This window comes from Myxocyprinus asiaticus, chromosome 50, assembly GCF_019703515.2.
Source record: "Myxocyprinus asiaticus isolate MX2 ecotype Aquarium Trade chromosome 50, UBuf_Myxa_2, whole genome shotgun sequence".
Classification (NCBI taxonomy): domain Eukaryota; kingdom Metazoa; phylum Chordata; class Actinopteri; order Cypriniformes; family Catostomidae; genus Myxocyprinus; species Myxocyprinus asiaticus.
In genome coordinates, this window is record NC_059393.1 from 10,359,602 (window position 1) to 10,386,632 (window position 27,031).

Sequence of the window (27,031 nt, forward strand, 5' to 3'; positions counted from 1 at the left end):
GTCAGAGATAGATTTATAAGGATGCGTCAATGTACACATGCATCAGATGGATGCTTTTGAAGCATCTCACTTTGGTTGCGTTGTGTCCCAAACACAGAGTTTTATAGGTCAAGTTGAGTTTAGGGGTGTAAAAATGCATCGATGCATCACAGTGCATCGATCTATCAAATCATTTTCGATGCACCAATTATGGAATTTCAGAATCGATTATCATTATTATATTAATACCAGTCTCATATTAGGGGTGTAAATCGGCAGTTTTATCACGATACGATCTTCTAGCGATTCTCTTATCTGATGTTTGCCAACACCTCAAAGTCTGCCGCGATGCGATTTCTATTCGATGCGATTCAGTGGCCTGTGTTCGATATTACGATATTATGTGCCTATTTGACAAAATTCGTCCATTATGTCAAAAATACAATTAAAATATAATATGAATATTTTGAGCTTTCTGAAAAGTGCTAATCACTCACCTTCACACACACGCATTTTTCTACTCCAGTAACCGAACTATAATGGAAATTTTGGGCTGTTTCTATGAAGGATGCTTAAACAGTGGTGCAAAAGGTTATTCTACACACACAAGCATTTTATGGGCGAAACCCTGAAAATTGTTTGAGTTAAAAACATGTAGAGGTTTTTCAGGTCAAGTCGAGCGTAGGGGCATAACGGTGCATCGATCTATCAAATACATTTCGATGCATTGATTATGGATTTTCAGAATCGATTATCATTACTATATTAATACCAGTCTCATAGGGGGCCAGGGTAGCTCAGGGAGTATTGACAATGACTAACACCCCTGTAGTCGCGAGTTTGAATCCAGGGCATGCTGAGTGACTCCAGCCAGGTCTCCTAAGCAACCAAATTGGCCCTGTTGCTAGGGAGGGTAGAGTCACACGGGGTAACCTCCTTGTGGTTGCGATTAGGGGTCCTCGCTCTCATTGGGGTGCGTGGTAAGCTGTGCGTGGATCGCGGAGAGTAGCATGAGCCTCCACGTGCTGCGAGTCTCCGCGGTGTCATGCACAGTGAGCCACGTGATAAGATGCGCGGATTGATGGTCTCAGAAGCGGAGGCAACTAAGACTTGTCCTCCGAATTGAGGTGAGTAACCGTGCCACCACGAGGACCTACTAAGTAGTGGGAATTGGGCATTCCAAATTGGGAGAATTTAAAAATACCAGTCTCATATTATGGGTGTAAATCGGCAGTTTCATCACGATACGATCTTCTATCGATTCTCTTAGCCAGCGATCCGATGTTTGCTGACACCTCAATATTTTATTGAGCTCTCTAAAAAGTATCCACACTGACACATCCACAAAAAAATTAAATAAAAAATTATACAAAAAAATAAATACAAAAAATAAAATTGTACAGTCACGTACAAGTGATCATCAATCATTTGATAACAGCTCATTGTCTTGTGGAATAAGGTAAACACTACAGTGACAATTTCTCATCTCTACAACAGTCAAATAAGTTTTTTAATACAAACTACTAACATACCCAACAACAGGAGTGTATGTGCTACTGCTATCAGTGTTTTATTTTTTTTTCTTGGGTAAATCTTCCACGGTTGTATAAAAAAAACGTTACAGTTAATTGTGATAAATGTTAGTAAGGGTGTTGATATGAAGATGTGAAAAGTCTTGTAATTGATGCTGGTGCAGGTGATTTCTCTTTCCATTGTCAGCGCTGTACAGAATATCAGGGCTCTTTAGCCATTTGAAATAGTTGAATTGCTCCAAAGCGCTTTAAAATGGAAATTCTCACGTAGTATTCAAATGTGTCGCATGCGCTATGATACCGAGGGAAGCCTGATTTAATTGCGCACGTGAGCAGCTCCACGCTATCCTGTCATCAGAGCTCGCAGCCCTGTTAACGCACGCACACATGGATATAGCAAAGCGCGATTTCAATCACTTCTTGCTCATCTGTGTCCCACATGAGAAGCATATTTAGCACGATGGAAAATGCATACGGACGTGGCTGGCATTAGAGAGTTAACATAAAGGTGCATCTTAAAAAAAAAAAAATACATCGATCTTTACACGTTGTATCGATAACATCGCATCGTTGGTAAATTGATCGATGCATCGACCCAGATTGATGGATCGTTACACCCAGAGCTCAAGTTGAGGGGGGATGCGAAGGGATGCCATCCCCCTTGTTGCAAGAAATATGAAAAAGCATCCCCCTTGTAAAACTACCATTACCATCCTCTTTAAATCAATTGTGTCATGTATTACTTAGAACTAATCATGCAAGTAAAATATTTAATTCTCTACACTTGATTAAATAACTGCAATTTGCCGATCAGAATTAATTGACATATTTGAGGTTGCCAGATTTCAAGAGGTGAAATCCCCCAATCAGACCTTTACACTTACACAGTTTGGCAATGTTTTGCCAGAGTGATGCTTTAGTTGCGCAATCTGGCAACCATGAGTGAGCAAGCTCTCTATCCACCACAAAAAGGCGCCGGTTTTCTGAAAGCACCGGCAAACAGGTTTGTTCAAATGTTCAAGTTATGCAGACTTTGTGGCCAAGAGAAGGAAAACCTTTTGTCTTTCTTTAAAAAAAAAAAAAGAGAACAGAAGGTAAGATATTGAAGTATACAGTTACAACATGTAGTTTGCATGTTTTTAACTCAAACAATTTTCAGGGTTTCGCCCATAAAACACTTGTGTGTGTAGAACAACCTTTTGCACCACTGTTTAAACATCCTTCATAGATACAGCCCAAAATTTCCATTATAGTTCAGTTTTGGAGTAGAAAAATGCGTGTGTAATGGTGAGCGAACGATCTAGAAAAAAATCCTTTTTCATAACGTGGATACTTTTCACAAAATTAATTATATAAATACAATAAACAGAGGGTAACAGGTGCATATTATGGCCATGTGTTAGGGTCAATGACGTGACGCTCATTTTTTTGTCCAGATTTATTAGATTGAAAATACATAAAAATGCAATTCACACAAAACGTTTAACGGTACTTGAATACACCTTTTCTATGATCAGCATATTTACAATTTCTGAGTTTGAAGTCATATTTATAATTTTTCTGGGACTTTAGGTAAAAAAATAAAATAAAATAAAGTGTAATAAATAAATAAATAAATAAGCAGTGAAACTATTTAAAATATGATACATTTTTTCATTTTTAAAAACACTTTTGTCCACCAAATCAAAGTCATGTGAGGTAACCAACATGTAGTTAGACATTTTGTTGTTTATGTTGACCAAACACAGATCAGATACCTTGAGACCCTCAAGATTGAGCGTGAAAAAAAAAATGGTGTAACCCTGAGAAAACTTCTTGATATTTCTGACTCAAAATTAAAACAAATATATATATTTTTTTTACCTAGAAAAAAAATGTGCTTGAAAACTTTTTGTAAATTAATGATTAGGCTGTTTATACTCTCATGTATTCAAGGTGCAAAGAAAGCATCATAATACTTTTTACTTTATGGTTACATGACATGATATTTTTTAAATGTTTTTTTTTTTTAGTAAATGCTATAAAGGTTTTTCAAGAATGTATGAAACCAAATTAGACACAAATATTACATTTCTAAGAACTTGACACAAGTGTTTTATACTAGATTTTTAAAATATTTCTTATTTTAAAATCCTCGGACAACCCTCAACCCCTAAAAAAAAAGTATGACATCACCATCCCCCTTGAAATTTTCTTACAAATCGACCACTGGTTACAACCCATTTCATATTACACTAACCTTCTCGCAACAGACACGGAGCGAACAATGCGAGACTGAAGGGAAAGAAAGCGCACTCTGAAATTAAGACAGTTTGTGCTGTCGAGTTCACCCCACGAAACCTACATAAGATAAAATGGATGGATGGATGGATGGATGCTGCCGAATTCAGCTTTGTGTCATTATTCAAAACTGTTTGCATTCATTTGACCAACGCAAGTTCATTGTTGTTGCCTTCTTCCCCGATTTGTTAATATTGCTTTTGTATTTCTATAACGTGTTATTTCTCCATAAAAAAGTTTAACCACGAATAGAACTCTGCTAAAATAAATATGATTGGTGAGCAGACATGGGCGATGAACAAAAACTCACTAGTTCATTTATTCTCTTTATAATGACTGCTACAGAATGAAGGGAACTAACCAGTTGATTACAGTCACCTGTGAATGGTCAATGACACGCAGCAGCCACGAAAATATAAAACATTCTTATCTTTCGCGGTGTGTGCCGCAAATAGTCCTGCATGAAAATGCTTTTGAATTCTCGTGAAAGAGCTTGATAAGCGGAGGCGCCGTTCTCATCTTGTGCTGTCACCAGTGTCAAGCAACTAGAAGAGCATCAGCATCAGGGTGACCACCAACTACACCATACTTGGTTCTTTTTAGGGTCTCAGAACAGCTGTCAAGAACTGTTTTGTCTTGTCTTGAACACTACAAATTCAGATTCAGAATGCAGTTCGATTGGATTCTTATAACATGCTGTGTGAATGCAAAGTGCTCAGGTTTTACTTTATTTTCACCTTCTCCTAATTCCAAATATATTTGACCACTACAGGTCAGCAGATAAAGAGAACGCCCACAACTGGATCACCTTATCCACAACTAGTCAACACACACCCAAAGCATTGAATAACTATACAGCTTATCAACTAGTCAACCAAAATGGGGAGCTCACTTTATTTCAGAATAGAACTTCTGTCTGGCAAGCGTTATAACTGGGATCAGCCCATGGTGTGGACTCACCTTGGCATGATTTGCCAGCCTGGCAGTGCGTCATATGGTTGAGTACGTTCTTCATGGTCCTGCAGTGTGGCAGTGCGCAGGCTCTCATCTCGCCATTGGCCTGCTCGCGCCGCTGGCACTTGTGGGCATGGAGCAGCAGAACCAGCTGCTGCTGGATCAGCTTGCGCTTCTCCGGGTCGGCAGTGGGGCCTGTGGACACGCCCTGACCTGCCACCATCCCCACCTGGACCTGCTGCTGGGGCTACAGGACAAGAGAAAAAACAATGGCATCACGGAATGAAGTTGTCAATGTCCTGCAGCTCAACCCAAATTAGGAGATGAAGAATGAAGATGTGTAGACCAGAATGGAAGCACAGATACCCTTTCTGTAGCATGGCTATTTCTAAAAAAAATAAATGGGTAACACTTTACAATAGAGCTGGGCGGTTTTTAAGATTAATTCGAATTTGCGTTTTTACACACTTTTTAATCAAAATTTTAAATCGAGATTTTGCAAAAAATATTGCAAATGCTATAGTTAGATACGCTGTAAATCCACCAAAGGCTGAATAAGGAAGAGAAAAAGAATTCAGAGCGCTTGTCTTAATGCCGCTCCTGATCTGATCAGCTGCACGTGTGTGGCACGCTCTAAATGAACGTGACAGGTTAACAACATGGAGACTGATATAGAAGTCAGCAGTAATATTCCTAGTACGATTGTACACAGTGTGATTGTAGCTCAGCTTCGTCCATCATGTAGGTATACACCGGCTTAAGACCATAACTGGCCTTGGCGTGCGCATGTTGATGAACGGTCTCCATTCTTTTATTTTTACCCATAAAAAAGCGTTAGTTATGCGACAGTTATTGCACTTCATTTCATCAACATCCACAGAATCAAACATCTACCGCTCCTTTTACCATGATGATTCAGATGGATCGCTAATTATTGCTTTGTTCTGTGAAGTGTGTCAAGTGCACTGCATCTATAGCCAACATTTGGCAAGCGATTATTTTGACAAACTTTGCTAGTTGAATTGCAATGATAAATGATTTCATATTGCTGTGCTGCTCCGCATGAACCGCTAGAGGGTGTGTCTCTATCTGCAGGGGTTTATGAATATACACACAAATTGTTTGATATACAATGAGTACTTTCTAGATAAATGTAGAGCCGAGGAGGGCGGGGCCGGGCTGGAATGACGCACGCCCAGTCCCCAATCAGCCTGATGGGGCACGCGAGGGATAAAGGTGGCCGGGGACGAAAGTTCGAGAGAGAGAGAATTACAGGCAGCTGTACTGTGTGTGTTTATGGTTGTGTGTTTTTGTTTAAGTTGTTCATTAAATTATTATTTAAGTTCTCAAGCTGGTCCTCGCCGCCTCCTTTCCCTCGAACCCCCTTACAATAAACTTCATAAATTATAGATATTTATTTCTAGATAAACCTGGTTTAGATAAAATGAATACCTACACTGGCTAAGAATTATTTTGCAGTTTTGTTATTCTATTATTTCTGAACATCTGGGTTTATTAGATTTGAATTTATTTTACATTTACACTCTGTTGACAACTTCCCCTTGTGGTGCATTTGTACATTTTTCTTTCACACCTTTGTTTCCTATAATGAAAAGAACTTGGACTTCTCCAACCATGTTGCCTTGCATTCTAATAAAGAACATACCATTTGAATCATTTTTGTGTTCATTAAAAGTTGAAAAAAAATAAATAAAAATAGAATCATGAATCGTCCATAAGTTTGATAAAACCGAGATTTTATTCTTTTGCCATATCGCCCAACCCTACTTTACAATAAGGTTCCATTTGTTAAAATTAGTTAACAACATTAGTTAACATGAACTATCAATGATAAATAATTTGACAGCATTTATTGATCTTGCTTAATGTTAATTTCAACATATATTAATACAACTTTAAAATCAAAAGAACTGTATTTTTATTAACTAACATTAACAAACATTAATAAATTATGCAAAAGTATATTGTTAATAGTTAGTTCATGATACCTAAAGCATTAACTAATGTTAAAGAATGGAACCTTATTGTAAAGTGTTATCAATATACAGTATATATAAATAATCTATATGCAGCCATTAAAGACAATCACAAAAATGTATATAGTTTGTGTCAAGCGTGGAAAAAAATATGAATGAAATTCAGAATCTGCAGACATCAAGATGTTTATACAACAGAACATTCAAAAATTTATTATTCTAATAGTTTATCTTTAAATCAACATAAAAGCCAATAATTAACTTTTTGAAGAATTAGTTGAGAACAAAAATCTGAAGTATTAATAATGACCCTCAACAATGACGAGGTTTAAATGCAAAAGAATATTCCTATATTAATCAGAATTTAGACATATTTTGATTATGGATGTGTGATGTAAACGCATTAAGCCGATTGCAATGTTCCAATTAAGTCAAAATTCCAGTTTCTAAAAAACTGAATAAAACAGCGGGCATATGCCTGGTTTAATCAGAATTGTATGTCATGTAAACACCTTAATTGGAAATGCAACTTTATCAACAAAAGTGATCTAAAATCATTCCGGGTGCTACGAGGCAGGTAGGTGGTGAAAAGGTGTGTATGGGTTGAGTTAAGATAAAACTCACCATGTTTGGCATACTGGTGACCGCGGCTCCCTTCAGATCAGTGGGGAAAGGGGGTAAGCTGTTGGGCAGGGCGCCTTTGTTCTGTAGTTGAGCGTTAACGCCGGTCGTGCCCATCTGTTGCCCTCCACCCTGATACTGACCAAAAGGACTATTGCCACCTGCCATGCCCATCTACAAAACAAGAGAGACATATCCTCAATACTTAATTTAGAGAGAAAATCACAAAGACTGAAACAAAGAGCAAAAAATCAGAGTGGCTAAAGGGCAGTTAAATGTTTAGCTTAAGCAAATGAAGCCATTTAGCTGTTGATTTCCTCCAGCACGTAACCAACCAGGGTCAACAGCACAAAATACATTATACAGCTGATAAGGCAAATGAAATACAGATTAAAACAAGATAATCTACATCAAACAATTTTCTTTGTGCTGGACAGTGCAGGAGGGTGAGATGTCGCAACACAAGTCTGAAAAACTAGAACCTTTTGGAGTTTTGCATTAACATGAGTGTCATATTCATATTATATCTGGATTAAGGGCTGGGTGATTTATAAAAAATATCGGCTTAAAAATTATTGTGATATACGATTATATCGTCAACTCCTTTGCCGAAGGTCAATGAATAATTTTGCTTTATTGATTTTGCCTGAAAAATGTAATTAATTTATTGGAAAAAAAAAAATAAACAAAAGACATTTCTTTCTGTCTTTTTTTAATCCCCTTTTCTCCCAATTTGGAATGCCCAATTCCCACAACTTAGTAGGTCCTCATGGTGTCGTGGTTACTCACCTCAATCAGGGAGGCAGAGGACAAGTCTCAGTTGCCTCCGCTTCTGAGACCGTCAATCCACGCATCTTATCACGTGGCTCATTGTGCATGACACTGCAGAGACTCACAGCACGGGAGGCTCATGCTACTCTCCACGATCCACGCACAGCTTACCACACGCCCTATTGAGAGCGAGAACCACTAATCGTGACCATGAGGAGGTTACCCCATGTGACTCTACCCTCCCTAGCAATCGGGCCAGTTTGGTTGCTTAGGAGACCTGACTGGAGTCACTCAGCACACCCTGGATTCAAACTTGCGACTACAGAGGTGTTAGTCAGCATCAATACCACAAAAGACATTTCTAAAATTGAACTGCACTTCAAACTAAATGAAAAAAGCAATTAAAATAACGAAGTGATCCAAAAAATCTTATTCATATAACATTTACCGTCTCCAATGGCCCCATTTGCGATCACGCAAACGTCCGTCAACGACAACAGGTGGAAAATTACTAATAGCCTACAGCTTAAGAGCTGAAGACAATTATAAATGTAAAGATAATAATAATCATAATTAATAATCATAATAAATTCTCTTGTGTACCCAAAATAATGCTGCCAAATGTGTTCTTATTGAATTTGTGTTTGTATTGCGTTTTGGTGATACAGTTAATACTGCCTAGCGAAACTAAATTTTAGGTTCAAGGTAAACGTGTCTCGAACTATTTTAATATTGAATCACTTTCGTCTTTGTTTCTTTATACAAATATATATATTAGTGAACCTGCAGAGTTGCGTTCACAATGCATGTTACCCGCAAACTGCGTGGAAATAAAGTGAACTAAACTCACAGCACCTCCAGAGATGATCGGAGATCATTTGCAGCATTCTCATAGATGACATTATTCTTGCAAACAGTTTTCAGTCGAATGAAACAGAGAAAAATGTGAAAACTCTTTACATGTGCTTGTTTCAAGAGACAGGGTCCCATTGCATGCATCTGAACAAACAGCGAATCGGACACGAGCATTGACGGCTTTTATTTTGTCTGTTCTTAAAAATATAATAAAGTGTGTTTCTTCAAGCGTGTCTTTGTGACTAACAGCATTTCTTTTCACGTGTCACTCCGAGACGTCTTACAGGTCGCCCGTCTGTTGCGGGTAGATGAGCAAAATTACTTGCACATGAAATGCATTTGGACGAGGAGCTTGCGAACTGGATTCAGCCTTGTCACATTTGGCGGGTGTTAGTTACACACCCTGGCTACAATTTAATATACAATATTTGGTGACTTCCCAGATCCATGGTTTTGCCATTTCCCGATATTGTCGATCATCGTCTGTCAATTGAGTGTCGCAATCGGCATTGGGATCTTTGCAAGATATCATCAATATCCGATAGCATCGTCCTATCGCCCAGCCCTAGCTGGATTGCATTTACACCTTGCAGTCAAATGCGTTACTTCCGCAAAATGGAAAACGCTACTTGCATATTACATCCTCAGATGCTGTGGCAACTAGGGATGGGAATCGTAAGGAATTTTCCAATTCCGATTCCAATTCCTCTTTACGATTCCGGTTCCTTAACGGTTCCAGTAACGATTCCAGTAATTCTTTTAATACTGCTTTTTTAAAGAATTATTTAGAAATGAGAAATGCAATTCTTACTGCATTTACTACCCTTTGCTGTCTGTTACCAAATACTGAGATAATTTCAGATTTCTACAGAGCAGATATAACAAATCAGAAATAAATTTAATACAGTTCCTGTAAAAGGTGTGTTTGCAGACTTTTTAGAAACAAAGACAAATCAATAATATATCCTTACTCTATTTAAAATAAAGAAATCTAAACCAACACGAAATGTGATGGCATATTTCATTAATTTATTTTATAAAATTCCACTTATTACAACAAAACTTGTGTATCTTTAATTATACATTGTCATATGAACAATCAGTCAGTAACTGCAGTGCTTGATTTAATAGAGACACAGGTCATCATGAAATAAACAGTAACAGTTCCAGAGACAGTTTAGACTGTGTCATGTAACCTAACTGTTGTGAGACTTCAACAGTTCTTATTTAATTTCGAGTTGGACATTCATAACTTGCACATCAGTATAAGATTACTTGTGTACCGGACTATAAATGGAAGTGCTGTATGTTTCACGCTGTAGATTCAAAAGAACCGGCTCATTATAATAATTATTTCGGGAATCGAACTGTACCGGAAGTGCATAGGTTTCATGCTGTAAAAAGAGCCGGCTCGAGACTCGTTAATTTCCAAAACCTTACCAAACCTTAATTTCAGGTCGCCGAAGCAAATTTATTAAGATTCATCTCATGTTTGACATTTAATTGCTAAATATGCTTCTCTTCTGAAATGCAAGAGTGAAGCCTGGTTTAACTTGAGTGTCGCGCGAGCCACATAGTGATTAGAAAAGAGGAGATATTCCAAGTGTATTCCAATGGAATAATTAATGGGGTATTGTTCATTGTTCAGGTGGCAAGACAGCAGTGTATGTTGTATTCTTCACAATGCAATGGCAGAATTAACAGAAAAAAGGCAAGAACCCACAACAAAGGACATTATCAACAGATGACTGTAGCGTAAACTCGTCACATTATTAATTACTTGTGTAGTTGTAACCGGATAACAAATACGCATTTGCATTCACACCTTTTTCGAATGTGTTCGGAATACATCCCTGACCACCTCCGAGTTTGATTTCAGTGATCCGATCACAATGTGTCTTGGGTGCATTTACACCTGTCATTTAATATGGTCAAGATAGCGATCAGATCACCAAAAAACTTATGTTAATGCAAGGTGTAAATGGGGACTATGGAATATTTAGGCCTAAGTTTATAGGACATAATCAGAATCTTTCGTTGTTTTAGTTTCAGCCTTATTTGTTACATGTTGGTCGCCAGTCTTTTTCTGCTAATTAGTTAATAATCAAATGTTTTCTGATGTCCAACAAGAATGTATAAACTAATTATTCCAGATGAGCCTTCTCCCAGTTTGTCTGTCACTCACTGACTCTGTTTCCATGCACTTAAGAAAACTGTTTATTCCAGGGTTTTTGCAGAAAGTGGCATTCTGAAATGTCATGTAGCTAAACAACTACTTTCTTTACACCATTTAAAGGAGCCCTATTATTGCCCTTTTTACAAGATGTAATATAAGTCTCAGGTGTCCCCAGAATGTGTCTGTGAAGTTTCAGCTCAAAATATTCCACGGATCATTTATTATACCATGTTGTAAATGCCTCTTTTTGGGTGGAATCAAAAACACGCAGTTTTCGTGTGTCTCTCTTTAAATGCAAATGATTTCCGGAAGAGGGCTGTGCCTTTACAACTCTTGCTTCAGATACTACAGCAACAACAAATCAGAACCACTCATTCCACTTTTAGTACAACTCTCTTATCTTCACAGAAAACGTACATGGTTTTCAAAAAGACAATCACCTTACTGTATTGTGCATAATAAAGGTGCGGTTATTAATTATACAGACAGTAAGCGTAAAAATAACGAAATAGCTCTAGTCTCCGTGAATACAATCAGAGACAATGGTAACTTTAGCTGCATTAGCCGTGGAATCAGCTAACAAGCACATTTGCAAACATTTACAAAACATAAAGTGCGATACTTACATCTTCAGGATATAAAGCTGGAACACGAACAGTTGGTACTGATCCATGCTTGAGAAATCACATTTTTGGAAAATCCTGCTTTATATTGACCCTCATTCACAAAGCAGTCCAGTGTAAAATGATTTGCACAAACATTTTGGTAAGTTTTGGGGCACATTTTCTTTAAAAACAAAACTTGTCCACTGCGTCTTCAGTGACTTATGTTCACTTTTACAGCCAACAACAGAACACTTATGACGCTTACGAAGCTGGAACATCATTCTTCTCACCGTAGCTGCTACAGCGTGGAAAAAAATGGCGGACTGTGTGTCGATCACTCAGAGGAGGATCTATGATAATATGGTGGAGTCCATCACCAGTCGTGGTCGTGGCCTGCTCTAACATGACGTCACGTTAGAGCAGAAATGAAAACCAATCACTTTGAGACACTGTTTTAGATTAATAGAAATATAAGATAGAGGAGTGGGTGGACTTTTAACATTGTAGGGTGGTTGTGTACACACACTGCCGACTCACATTTATGTCCAAACACCATGTAAAATTGAATTTTGCATAACAGGTCCCCTTTAAGGGATTTCTCCTGGAGAACGGTGTTCTTACAGGTCTTTAAAGAATGCGCATGTAAGAGACCGGACAACTAACATCATAGGATGGAGCCCTACATCAAATCAACAAGTCAACACAGCTGAAAGAATTTAACATTTATGGGTGTACAGTGGGAAAAGGGGAAAGCAAATTCACTTAAACTATACTCATTTATACACACCCGTCCCGTATATGCGTTCGAGTATATGGCAGGAATCATGGAGTTTGACGTAAGAGGAAAACCCCGCTATTGCAGTGCAATTCTGCTGAAGGTAACGATAGAAACTTGGAAAGTTAAGGAATCAAACAGCAACATCTCTGGAAATTCTGGAAATAAAGCGAAGCAATGGAGAATAAAATAGTCCTCCTCAGATGCCTCAAGCATCCCGGGGAAATTACATTGCTGTAGAGAAGGCTGTTTACTGACGAGCCACATGTATACGTTAGCATAGCCACAAGCATGTAAACGCATACTCTGATTTTGGGTAGGCAATATACCGGTAAACATGATAAACTGTTAGAAATTTGGCAACATTATGAATTATCGTCTGTATTGCAGTAACTAGAGCGGTCACGATTATTACATTTGACTGACAATTAATTGTCAAACAAATAATTGCAATTATGATGATTAATTGTCTGTTTTAGGGCTGTGACGATTGATTGTCTCGTTAAGGGCTTTCACGATTAATTGTCATTAGGGTTGCACAATTCCGGGAATTTTCAAAGTTGGAAACTTTCCATGGGAATTAACGGGAATATAAGGGAATTAACGGGAATAAACTATAGTTAGCCTATAACAGGGAACTTAAATGTACTTGAAAAAAAAAAAACATCTTGCAGCATAATCCTGGTTAAAACAACCAGATTTAATGCAAATTCTACCCTGCGCATTCCTCAATCACATGCACACAGCACACTACTTACTGCAGGTACTTAGTACAGCAGAACTATTGAAGCCACACTACTGCATTTGAGCCCAATGACTACATCCAGTCAAGTAAGTTTTGATGACATTACTAGTTTTAAAGTTTAACTAGCAAATACTAAATCAAAATGTGTTTGTACAGTAGCTAGCTAGCCAGTAAATCAGATATGCTAAATGTAAGCTAGCTAACACCATCTCATTGACAATTTAAGAGGCTAGCTATCATGGTGCTAGCTAGCTCAACTGTGATGCTGTTTCTTCTGCCTTCTGCTAGCCAGTTTTCTGTTATCATACAAGAACGTAGGTTATAGTTTGATTTAGCATGCTGATTGAGGAGTGCTCATCTATTCATCTAGCCTATTTCTATCATTTGTCCAGCATCAATTGTAAAATATTTTTACCATTCCAGAATATTCCAATTGTCTAGCGAACTATTTATATATCTGTGCATGGCACTGCATTAGTGTTTTTTACAAGCTTTTTTCTAATCTTATTCTACAGAACAATGCCACGTGCGCCATCTGATGTGTGGATACATTTCACCTCAGCCAATGTAGAAAGAAAGGCTGTGTACATTTGCAAATACTGTGCAAAGACCTATGTTAAGAATGCCACAAAGATGCTGCAGCATATAGCCAAGTGCCCAAAGTTTTCTCCAATATTTCCAAAATTCCCCAGCTTTCCCTTGGAAAGTTTCTGGAAAGTTTCCGGAAATTTACCGGAAATTTTCCGCCCCTTTGCAACCCTAATTGTCATATACATAGTCATATTTTTTAAGGTGTGCTTTTCTTCTGCATGTGTGCTTCATACACCATAAGAAGTAATTTTTACATATTTAACTTCAAATATATAAATCAAATAATAAAATAGGAATAAACTATGATTTCCTTTAAGGCTTTAAAAATTTATGAATGAAAAATATGAAATATAATCATGAAGAATAATGTTTTAAATATCAAAACATTCCTAAATACTTTCTCTCCTTTTGGTCAACTTTAGTTAAGGTAAATTTTACATTTACACTTGTTTTTTTTTTTTTTTACTCATTTTATAATTTTTTTAATAAAACATTTATATAATTTGATATATATATATATATATATATATATATATATATATACACACACACACACACACACACACACACACACACACACACACACACACAAACACACACACACATCATGTACTGTGTTTAGTAATCTTTTTTCAGTCAGTTTTACCAGAGACGAACTGCTGAACATTCGACAGCATACACCAGTCAATATTTTCCCAGATTTTGAATATTTGGACATTTTGTTTGACATTTTAGTCGGAGGCGCGGCTGTGTTGTTTAAACGCGCTATGAGACACAGGCGAGGGAGACGACCAGGCGCGCTGGTCAGGCTCCGTCGGCGCGGCTTTCGAACAGCGCTGCCGAGCATTCATCTAGCGAATCTCCGCTCTCTCCCTAACAAAACGGACGAACTACATCTCCTCACCCGCACAAACAAGGACTTTTCAAACTCTGCTGCCTTGTGCTTCACAGAAACCTGACTGAGTGAAGCCATTCCGGACAGCGTGTTACATCTGCCGGGCTTCCAGCTGTTCAGAGCAGATCGCATCACGGAGTTAACGGGGAAAACGAGAGGCGGTGGAACATGCTTTTATATCAATCAAAGTTGGTGTACAGATGTAACAACGTTAAAGAGGATGTGCTGTCCTAATTTGGAAGCGCTCTTTATTAACTGTAAGCCTTTCTACTCGCCGCGGGAGTTTTCCTCGTTTATTCTGGTGAGTGTGGATATCGCACCAAACGCGTGTTTGAACACAGCGCTGCAACAGCTGGCTGATCAAATCACAGACACAGAACAACAATACCCGGACTCAGTTATTATTATTCTTGAGGATTTTAACAAAGCAAACCTCACACGGGAACTGCCCAAATACAAACAGCACATTACATGCCCAACCAGAGACAGAAATATACTGGATCATTGCTACACAACAATAAAGGATGCATATCGCTCTGTTCCTAGAGCAGCTTTGGGACTATCTGATCACTGTCTGGTTCATCTTCTTCCAACCAACAGACAGAAATTAAAATCTGCTAAGCCTGTATTAAGGACTGTAAAGAGATGGACCAACGAAGCAGAGCTGGAACTACAAGCCTGCTTTGACTGCACGGATTGGAGTGTTTTTGAGGCTGCAGACACCAATCTGGACGAGCTCACAGATACTTACATCATATATCAGTTTTTGTGAGGATATGTGCATTCCTACTAGGACTTATTTAACATTTAACAATGACAAACCATGGTTTACAGCGGAACTCAGGCAGCTCATTCAGGCCAAAGAGGATGCTTACAGAGTTGGGTACAAAGTCTTGTACAATCAGGCCAGGAACACACTGAATAAGGAAATCAGAGTGGCTAAAAGAAGATACTCTGAGAAGCTGAAAAACAAGTTTTCAGCTAACGACCCTGCATCAGTGTGGAGTGGCATGAAACAACTTACGAATTACAGGACTCCTGCCCCCAACCCTGCGGTGGACCAACAACTGGCTGACGACCTCAATGTGTTCTACTGTAGATTTGAAAGGCCCAATCTCACACCCCACACCCACTCTGACCTTCACTTCACACAAACACCAACACCTCCTACAACCTCCCCTCCTTCCCCCTCCTGCTACTCAACCTGCACTTAAGATCTGTGAAGATGATGTGAGCCGCGTCTTTCGACTACAAAGGATAAGGAAAGCACAGGGCCCAGATGGCGTTTCACCTGCATGTCTTAGATCCTGTGCTAACCAGCTGGCCCCCATCTTCACACAGATCTTCAATAGATCACTGGAGCAGTGTGAAGTCCCATGCTGCTTCAAACGTTCCACTATCATCCCCATCCCAAAGAAACCAAAAATCACAGGACTTAATGACTACAGACCTGTCGCCCTGACGTCTGTGGTCATGAAATCATTTGAGAGACTGGTGTTGGCCCACCTGAAGAACATCACTGGACCCTTTCTAGATCCCCTTCAATTTGCTTATCGAGCAAACAGGTCTGTGGATGATGCAGTCAACATGGGATTGCATCATATCCTGCAACATCTGGACAGACCAGGGACATATGCAAGAATCCTTTATGTGGACTTCAGTTCGGCTTTCAACACCATCATCCCAGCTATACTCCAGAATAAATTACACCAACTCTCTGTTCCGTTGTCTATCTGTCAGTGGATTACCAGCTTTCTGATGAACAGGAAGCAGCTTGCGAGACAGGAGAAACTCACTTCCAGCACCTGTACAATCAGCACTGGTGCCCCCCAGGGATGTGTGCTCTCCCCACTACTCTTCTCCCTCTACACCAATGACTGCATTGCCAAGGACCCCTCTGTCAAGCTCCTGAAGTTTGCAGATGACACCACTGTCATCGGCCTCATCCGAGATAACGATGAGTCTGCATACAGAAGGGAGGTTGAACAGCTGGCTGTCTGGTGCAGTCAAAACAACCTTGAGCTGAACACGCTCAAAACGGTGGAGATGATTGTGGACTTTAGGAGGAACACCCCAACACTGACCCCCCTCACCATTCTAAACAGCACTGTGGCAGCAGTGGAGTCATTCAGGTTCCTGGGCACTAACATCTCACAGGACCTGAAGTGGGAGACACACATTGACTCCACTGTGAAAAAGGCCCAGCAGAGTTTGTACTTCCTTCACCAGTTGAGGAAATTCAACCTGCCACAGGAGCTGCTGATACAGTTCTACTCAGCAGTCATCGAGTCTGTCCTCTGCACTTCAATAGCTGTCTGGTTTGGTTTAGCTATGAAATCAGACATCAGAAGACTACAAAAGACAGTTCGGACTGCTGAGAGGATTATTGGTTGCCCCCTGCCCCCCCTTCAAGAACTATACACTTCCAGAGTGAGGAAAAAAGCTGGAAAAATCACTCTGGACCCAACTCACCCTGCCCACTACCTTTTTGAACTGTTGCCTTCTGGCCGACACTTCAGAGCTCTGAGCACCAGAACCGTCAGGCACAGGAACAGTTTTTTCCCTCAGGCTATCCATCTCATGAACAGTTAAATTGCCCCATTGAGCAATAACTATGTGCAATACACAGTTTAGTCTTTCTTATATTTATCCAACCTCTTCTGCCATTTCATTCCTCTGAAAAAAAATTAAAAAATAAAGAAAACATTTGCACTGTACATAACAGATTTGTATTTACACTCTACATAACAGATTGTATTAGATTTGCACTACCCATGTGTATGTGTGTATGTATGTGTGTGTGTCTGTACGTATGTGTATAATTATTTTTAATTTTTTTATTATTATCTATGTCTTGCTGCTGTTTTTGTATGGTTGTACACTGGAAGCTCCTGTCACCAAGACAAATTCCTTGTATGTGTAAGCATACTTGGCAACAAAGCTCATTCTGATATATATATAATTAAATTTTTATTATATTATGCAGTAGTAAAACATTTATTTTCTAATTTCTTCACTTTCACACTTTATTTTAATGCTCTGATTAAACCCACAAGCTCTTATTTGTCATGAAGCAAAACCTTTGAGATTTTGTTTCATCATTTCATCACTCTACAGAAATAGAGTACACATGCATCTCCTCCTCTCTGTCACTGCGTGCATAAACCAGGAACTTTTGCCATTACACGATCGTTTAAAGAGAAACCGGAGTGCTTTGCATTCACTATCAAAGTTTATACTTGTTTGTTTATATTTTCGCGGAAGTTTGGCGCGAGCTTCCGCTGACAGCGCATGCATCAGGACTGGAGCTCATTGACCTCTGCGGTGCGGCTCGGTGCCGATCGGACTCGGAGTTCAACTAAATGACACAAACGGGATAGGAAGGATTTTTTTCACTCATTAATTATTTCCATTGTTGCATTGCTTTCAGAAGATGTCAAGTTTCTTGAGGAAAGTTTTATAATAATAATACTAGTCAACAACATCAGACTGAAATGTGAAATTTAGCACTGTGGTATGGTTGATACCCACTTTTTGATAACCACCAATTGATTTTTTCTTTTAATTTTTTTTTTACTCTATGTTTGTCAAGTTCCAAATAAAGAGAAAATGTTATAAGCGGAGGTAGTTATCATTTATAAAGTATTTATAATTAAATACCTGTATTTTTCAAAATATATATTGTTATCGTGATATAAAATTAGTGATATCGTGATATAAGATTTTGGTCATATCGCCCACCCCTACTTCCATACATCAGTAATTCATCTTATTATTATACCTCATGATGACACTGCTTTGATGAGTTAAAAAGTGCCAAGAGTGCCAGAAATAAGATTCATCCGCCAATAGCAAGGATCTAAAATTACAGCAAACCACACAAGACTTCGGCAGTGGTAGCTTAGCGGTTAAGGCTCTGGGTTACTGATCAGAAGGTCGGGGGTTCAAGCCCCAGCACTGCCAAGATGCCACTGTTGGGCCCTTGAGCAAGGCCCTTGACCCTATCTGCTCCAGGGGCGCCGTATCATGGCTGACCCTGCACTCTGACCCCAGCCTAGCTGGGATATGTGAAAAAGAAGAATTTCACTGTATATGTGCAAATGTATAATGTGTGATGAATAAAGAAAATTATTAAATTATAAGACTTCTAGCAGAAGTATAATTTCTCTAATAATGTGAAACTTATTCATTATGTATAATTAATTAATAATGTAATAATTATTTCTCTAAAAATTCACCCAAATAATGTGAACAATTAAGCCACGGAAGAGACAACTGCTATAAACATTTGCAGATGTAACAACTTCAGTTAAACGCACCAACGCAAAAACACAGATCACTATGGGAAATTAATCTTAATTCCAATGCTTGATTTGTTCCTGATGGCTATGCTGCAATGGTGATGGTCTGAGACGAGTGGAACAGCTCACTGTAATTGCTTAGCAGGGCTTTCCCTGTCAGACAAACACTCCTTCCTCCCTCATTCATTCATCCAGACCCCCTCCTCTCCGTGTCTTTCTCCATGCTGATCTCCAGCAGCGTGCCGGCCGTCCACTCTCCCCTGTTGACATCGCTCCAACAGACCAGATAAGAGGCCAGCTGAGTGTCACACGCACCAGAACCCACCTCCCTCTGCCCTGCTCATTCATTCATACACACCAACCCACCTCTCACGCTTCTCTCTATGCTTCCTCAACCACACAGACATTATCTCTCACTCCAAGCTGCCAGGACTTTCCTCCCTGCTGACCTGTAATCGTCCCCAGGATTTCTTCACTCTGAACCAATCATGCCCTTTGTTCTGCACCGACACATATTGCTCTTAAACAATATGCTGGACACAGTCTTGTGATCAAAAACAGCTAGCAGAGTACAACGAAACAGAAAACAGGAGTCTTGAGACACATTTTTTACAGGTGAAAATTATGGATATGCAAAAATATACATGTTTTTTAGGGAGCATTCACATAGGATATGTTCTTAGGTTTAACAATTGCTGAATGGAGTGCAACAGGATAGATATGTCCAGGGGTCTTGAGAGTCGTTTGTAGGTATGCGTTCTTGGGTTCAACAACTGCTGAATGGAGTAAACAGGATAGAAAAGACCAGGGGCCTTGAGAGGTGTTCGTTAGATGCGTTTTGGTTTCATCTACTGCTGAATGGAGTGCAACAGGATAGATAAGACCAGGGGTCTTGAGAGTCGTTCGTTGGATGCATTCTTGGGTTCAACATCTGCTGAATGGAGTAAACAGGACAGAAAAGACCAGGGGCCTTGAGAGGTGTTCGTAGGAAGCGTTCTTGGGTTCAACAACTGCTGGACGGAAAGCAACAGGATAGATAAGACCAGGTTTCATGAGACTCATTCATAGGATGCGTTCTTGGGTTCAACAACTGCTGAATGGAGTGCAACAGGATAGATAAGACCAGGGGTCTTGAGAAGTGTTCGTAGGACGCGTTCTTGGGTTCAACATCTGCTGAATGGAGTGCAACAGGATAGATAAGACCAGGGGTCTTGAGAAGTGTTCGTAGGATGCGTTCTTGGGTTCAACAACTGCTGAATGGAGTGCAACAGGATAGATAAGACCAGTGGTCTTGAGGCATTCTTAGGACGCATTCTTCGGTTCAACAGCTGCTGAATGGAGTGCAACAGGAAAGATAAGACCAAGAGTCTTGAGACTCATTCATAGGATGCGTTCTTGGGTTCAACAACTGCTGAATGGTGTGCAACAGGATAGATAAGACCAGGGGTCTTGAGAGTCATTCGTAGGATGCGTTCTTGGGATCAACAACTGCTGAATGGTGTAAACAGGATATATAAGACCAGAGGCCTTGAGAGGTGTTCGTAGGATGTGTTCTTGGGTTCAACACCTGCTGGACGGAAAGCAATAGGATAGATAAGACCAGGGGTCTTGAGAAGCGTTCATAGGACACGTTCTTGGATTCAACAACTGCTGAATAGAGTGCAACAGGAAAGATAAGACCAGGGGTCTTGAGAGGCGTTCGTAGGATGCGTACTTGGGTTAAACAACTGCTGAATGGAGAGCAACACGATAGATAAGACCAGAGGTCTTGAGGTGTTTGTAGGTCACGTTCTTGGGTTCAACAACTGCAGGATGGAGAGCAACAGGATAGATAAGAACAGGGGTCTTGAGACAAGTTTTAAGAACTCGGTGCTAAACTACTTCTTCATTATACAACTGGCCTATACCAATTATTGATGAGTAAAATGTGAATATTTAAAAGCCAGTGGCAAATTACAGATATTTTTTAGCCACCACGAAATTTGGTTGCAAATGTGTGTGATTTCCTCACATTGCAGAGGGTTGCTGTATGCACTTCGACATTCTGCAACTACACAGAAATGCAGAACATTGTCTTTTACCTGCCCCTAAATATCACATGAAATACAAAACAATTGGTGGTTGTCAGTCAGATGATCCCTTCCAATCAAAGGGTGGTACAAATAAGACCTGGTGCAAACCCTATTTTAAAGATTTAGTAATTGTTTAACTTGACAAGTCATTTTAACAATGAAACACTCATAGAACGCAAGGCGATGAAGAAAACAATGATATTGATAATGGTAGAACGCTAAAGCACAGCATGCTGGCTAGAACACTCTCAGAAGTTTTGTCTCCTAATTCAGCCCCTTTAAAGCACCTACACTACAGAAATACTACAGCTATATATATTTAAAAAAAAAAAAAAAAAAAAAAAACTGAATTTGAAAAACTCACTAGTCAATTACACAGATCGACTAGTTGGTTGATGGATGACCAACCAGCCAACCATCAAGACAAAAACATGCAGACTGTTCGTGTGTCTAAAAAGAACAGGGAGCATGCGGACAGTGCCAATGTACTGTGCTGAAGATGAAATTGTATCACGTGCACTGTGCGTGATATATACAAGGATGCGGAAAACCAAAGTATACTTGACACACCTGATAAGCACAGGAGGAGGAAAGACATACAGGTGAGTAAATTACAGAATTTTCATTTCTGGGTAAACTAAAAATATAATAACGTAAAAACAAGGTTCCAAAACTAAAATGAAAATCAGCTATGACCTGAAAAACACGGCAGAAGGGTGGCGCCATACCATCTAGTCAAGTTAAAATAAACATGTATGGCCTTTTTTGTGTGGTGAGTGTTGGTCAACCCACACAAACAAATAGAAAGAGAGTGAGCTGTATGGCTGAGAGCCACTCCAGATGAGGCTCTTCTGTGGTCAAAGCATTCAGCTGTCTACATGACACTGGGAGGGTAGAATTGCTTCCTGGTAGTATCCTGTTAAACCACAGCCCAGAAAACATGCCCTCCACTCTGACACTGAAGCATTAAACACTGTCAGCATCGACCTACAGCTACGATAAACTTGACGTTTTCCTCAACTGGCAATTCATTTGGTTATTTCCTTACGTAAACAATCAGGGTCCAAAATTAACCAAATGAGGGTACAAATATGATTTGGCATGCAAATAAAACAGAGCTACTTGCCAGTTGGCCGGCACCTTCATTAAGAACTTAATAATACATAATAAAACATAATACATGGTTTAGGCTAAATCTAATTGTAAGAATAGCCACTTTTTCACCATTGGGCCAAACAGTTCTGAGCACGGTTAAGGTTGATTTATACTTCTGCGTCGAATCTACGGCGTAGGCTACACCTGACGTGCACTTCTTCAAAAATGTAACTGTGCATTCTGTCGATGCAGACCACAACAGCTGTGATTGGTCTACTTTAACCAGAGACCACCCCACAGGATGATATCAAGGACGTCTGAGGTAGCGTCGCATTTTATCCAAGATTATTTTAATATCTATGCACCATATCACATTGTATTTGGACCATAAAAGCAATTGGGAGCATCTGCTATTTTTTATTCTGTTTATTTCAGTTAGCAAAATGTGACAAAAGATATCTGTTTACAGCTTATAAACTCTATTAAAATTTTTTTTTAAACTCTCTGGGCCATTACTTGATATTAATTTGATATGTGAGTGAAATATGTTTTGTAGGTTATCCTACTTACGAACTTTCCAATAAGCACGATGTTTCGACCGTATGTTTGACTGTTTCATGTTCAGTAAATAATCATATTTCATAAGTTCTGGGCACAGAACACTTCTAATTTGTCAGCAAATAAAAAGCACCTGGTAAGAGTTGGTTATTTTGCCTATATGCTTTGTAAAGTCTTTAAAAATGACACCCATTTTGTGTTATTCAGGTGAGTAGTAATTTCTTTTTCATCACGGAACATCAAAAGTATGCCAAAATATTTATGTATTATTCATATGCAAGCGACTCAAGAGCAAGCGCACAGTAATTTCCTCATTTATTTTCTGCCTGCAATGCAACATGTATAATAAATATGAACCTACAATTCAACATGTTCATTTGAACTCTTGAACTTTGAATTTTTTATGCTGCAATAAATTAATAAATACTTTTGAATCCAGAAATTACATTGCTTGCATTGCTTTTGTTTATTTATAAAACATAGTTAGCATTTGGCTGTGTACTCACAGAATGACGCAGACACAACACGCAGAACTGTAAATGTAAACCAACGCGTTGGCCACTACACGATGCCTACGCTGTAGGTTTGACGCAGAAGTATAAATCAGCCTTTAGTAACAGTACCAGTGGCCTTTCCACCAGCAGCAAACCATTTCAGGCACAGATTTCTCAGTGCGGTTATCTGTCCTGAGTACAGTTAGCTAACCGTGCTGGTAGAATGCCTTTAGTGACGCAGCCACTAACGACTGGTCACCAGCTTAGTCAGTCCATTCTAACCCTGATTTCAAAGCACCACACATGAAAAAGAAATGGTAACTGTAAAAAAAATAAAAAAAATAAAAAATAAAAAAAAATCTATTTTGTGAGTTTTATCGGACACTTTCTTCGATAATGAGTTAATATGCTCGTGTGTGGTTATTTTTGTATTTTTTTTAAAAATACGTGTCTAATATTTTAAAAAGTCAAAAGTTCTTTCTGTCTACTAGTCAGAGTGACAAAACTTTAAAGTCCTATTTCTTACACTTAAACCCTGTCCCAGACAAGAGCGGCATGATGCGACAAAAGCAAATCGCTCCCTATTATAATCAAAGATTCTGTCCACACTGGATGCGTCGCGCCTTGTCAGATGCCCGTTGTATTTTGTGCTGCCCGCCTTGGTGCTACTTCTGCTAACAAGACAAATAAACAGTTTGGAACGTTCGCTTAGATGCATTCAGTGTAGACAGCCTCAAGGCGTTGCGACGTGACATCACTCATGTCCGATGTAAACGGTGTTACAATACTAAGGTCCCGACTTGTGGAATATTCCCTGCATTCAAAACGAAGCATTTTTCTAATAAAAACAATGCAAGATACAGTTTTTTTTTGGACAATAAAAAAAGACAAAATAACTTGAAATCAAAATTGACCTCATTTACATTTTTAATACTTGTTCCTAGGCTTAGTGACAATAAACAAAAAGTTTCACTAATTCACTAAAATGTAAACAAAAATTCTCCAGCTTTGAAATGTTTTTCATAAAATATCCAAGAAATTATCTCTTAGCTAATGCTGTAAATTATACAGGGAACCTTCTAACTTGGTACAATAACAAAAATATACATTTTAAAACTTAACGGGGCACAAACTACGCAGTTTATTTGCTATTTAACAGATATAACAATCAACACAACTAAACTTCACAGTAAAAGTTTGCTCTCTGGATTTTAAGAATCGAAATCGGGATCGTACAAATGAAGAATAATTAATCGGAAAATCGATATTTTAACCTAGCCTTAGTTATTCTTTTTTGCTGACATAATGACTGCACAGGTGCAGAAAATATTATCAACCAGCTAGAATTTTACATTTTCTGAAGACGTTCTGAATGGAGCATGCTCATGCAAATCTATCGTATCGGTGCATCCCTAATAAATATCACACTAAAACTGGTTTATGTACCATTATATAAATAGATACAAATTAGAGGTCGACCGATCTTGGATTGTGCTGATTCGATAATGTGTTGAAATTATAATCTGCCAATAGTTTTTTAAAATTGGTAGCCTATATTAAATGTTCTTAATCTTTTATTCCTGTGATGGGGAGGGCCAGACAGAGGCTACAAGAGTCCAAATTTAATTAAATTCCAGATGCACTTTATGGTTGTGGGGGTGGGGTTGCAGATTTGATTCATAGCGTGGAACTTTTAACTTTAAAGGCACTTTAACTTTGAAATACACCAGTGACTCTTATTTTGAAATGCTTGCGCTTCACTGCTTCCAGCTGCTCATTCAAACAAACAAGGGATATAAAATGTGCACTCCTACAATAATCTACTTTTTACAATATCAGGGCTCCAGACTAAAAAAATTACTTGGAAGCCATTGGCTCCTAAACTGAAACATTAAGGAGTCAAATGGCTGTTTTTAGTAGCCAAATCACAGAATTGCTCGATTTAGTTTGCTGTTCAGAAACAAGATAGAAAGCCAAAAGAAAAGGAAGTCAGCTGATAACCCATTCATCAAAGGTTTAATAAACAGTATATATAGTAGAAAAGATAAGTTTGCATTACCTTTTGTCTCATAAATGTTCACACCCCTCTCATAATTTATACAAATATAAAAGATAAAATCTTTTTTTTATTTAGTACTGCTCTTCAGAATCGACATTACAGATAATTACATAAATGAGCGTCAATGAATGTTTGCACCTTGTGTAATAGTTGTGTGCAAGTCCCTCAATTGTTCTAAGTGTCAAAAGCTTGATTACACATATAAAATGTATATATAATTTTAATTGTTTTAAAATATTGCCTTAGTCTTTACTGTTACCGGATGGCCCCAGACACAGAGACTATATGAGTGTAAATTGAATGAAATCCCAGATGCAGTTTATTGTACTACTCCAAACCCAAACAATAATTACCAGAAGAAGAAAAAAAGTGGTACAAACTACAGGACTTTTAATTATAAAGAAGCCCGAATTACACATTGGACTCTTATTTTGAAATGTCTGCGCTCCCAGTTGTGAGCTCACTGATGGATGATTCGCTGAGAAAGTGAATCTGATTCAAACTGCTAACCTGAGCTCCTGAGTTCAAACCCTCAGTTCTTTTCGGGTGATTCATGAAAAAGATCCGTTTCAAAAGAGTCATTTGTTCATGACTCTATTGCGCTGGGTTTGTTGTTGAGTGTGGTACTGCGAGCTCGTCAGAAACAGAACGGGTGAAAAGCGGCGCGAGACACACTAGTGCGTGCTCTAAAAATATATTCAATAGATGAAATTACTATGACGTCACACCGCAGGAAACTGCGCTTCCGGGTTCTTGTGAGCAGCAGATTTCAATGGTGGAATTAGGCAGCGCTGCAGTTTTAATAATCTTTTAAGCTTTATAGAATGTAATAATGTCTTTTAATGTTAATTAAAGTTATTATAAAGAAATATCTATGGTTTACAGTGAAGAAATTATGTGGGTTCTTTTCTGAAATAAAGTTTAAACTTGGTTCATTGAGCCTGTATGATTATGTTGGACATGTAACAGGTTGATGAATACAAATCCTCACGTTTAACACACTTCTAAAGCCTAAGAAATGTGATATATAAAAATATAAACTACCACTAGACATGCAATATGTGTCTTTACAGCTTAAATTAACCCACATACAATAAATAATATTTTACTTATGATCATATTCCATATCAAAACTTAACAGCCATTTTCGATTACTGAATTCAAAATAAACGCAAAGACATCAGTTTCGCTGTATGACATTATTTTTATTCACTTATCTTTTCACAAACAGTAGTCCATGTGCTGCAGTGGTGGAGACGGGATCTGTTCCTCCTGTTATATTGTATATGAGGATCTTGATAAGATAAGATCATTGTTAGATCACATTTGACCTCATATCTGTCAAAGCGACAGCACTTAAAAAAAATGAAAATAAAAAAAAGCAGTTTGCAATCAGAGTTTACGCAATTTCTTCGTAAAAAAGTTAATATCAACCAACAGCTGCTGTGGAAATTTAAAGAAGCCCCACTCTCCAATAATCTGTGGAAAACGGGGTGTTCCAACCCCACAGACAGCACTTTTTGGGCAGTTACAGTGCAATTTGAGGGAAGCGCCCATAGACAGCAGTTCTTTTCTGGGCTACCAAAAGAACCCGGAAGGGGAGGGGTGGAGAGTTTGTTTGTAAACAGTAACTTCATCTATAACTCACAAGATGATATCTGACGAAACCGCATATG

The 27,031-nt window shown here is 38.7% G+C and overlaps 1 protein-coding gene across 3 annotated transcripts in view; it reads right to left on the bottom strand.

The window, feature by feature from the left end:
* LOC127438859 (histone lysine acetyltransferase CREBBP-like) overlaps window positions 1-27,031 on the bottom strand; it is a 95,932-nt gene that overhangs the window by 37,282 nt on the left and 31,619 nt on the right. For all 3 annotated transcript variants that reach the window (XM_051694774.1, XM_051694773.1, XM_051694772.1), the window contains exons 3-4: window positions 7,367-7,537; window positions 4,752-4,992 (exon numbers count right to left, since the gene is read on the bottom strand). In XM_051694774.1, the coding sequence (XP_051550734.1) occupies window positions 4,752-4,992; window positions 7,367-7,537 (412 nt within the window). The remainder of the gene's footprint in view (window positions 1-4,751; window positions 4,993-7,366; window positions 7,538-27,031) is intronic.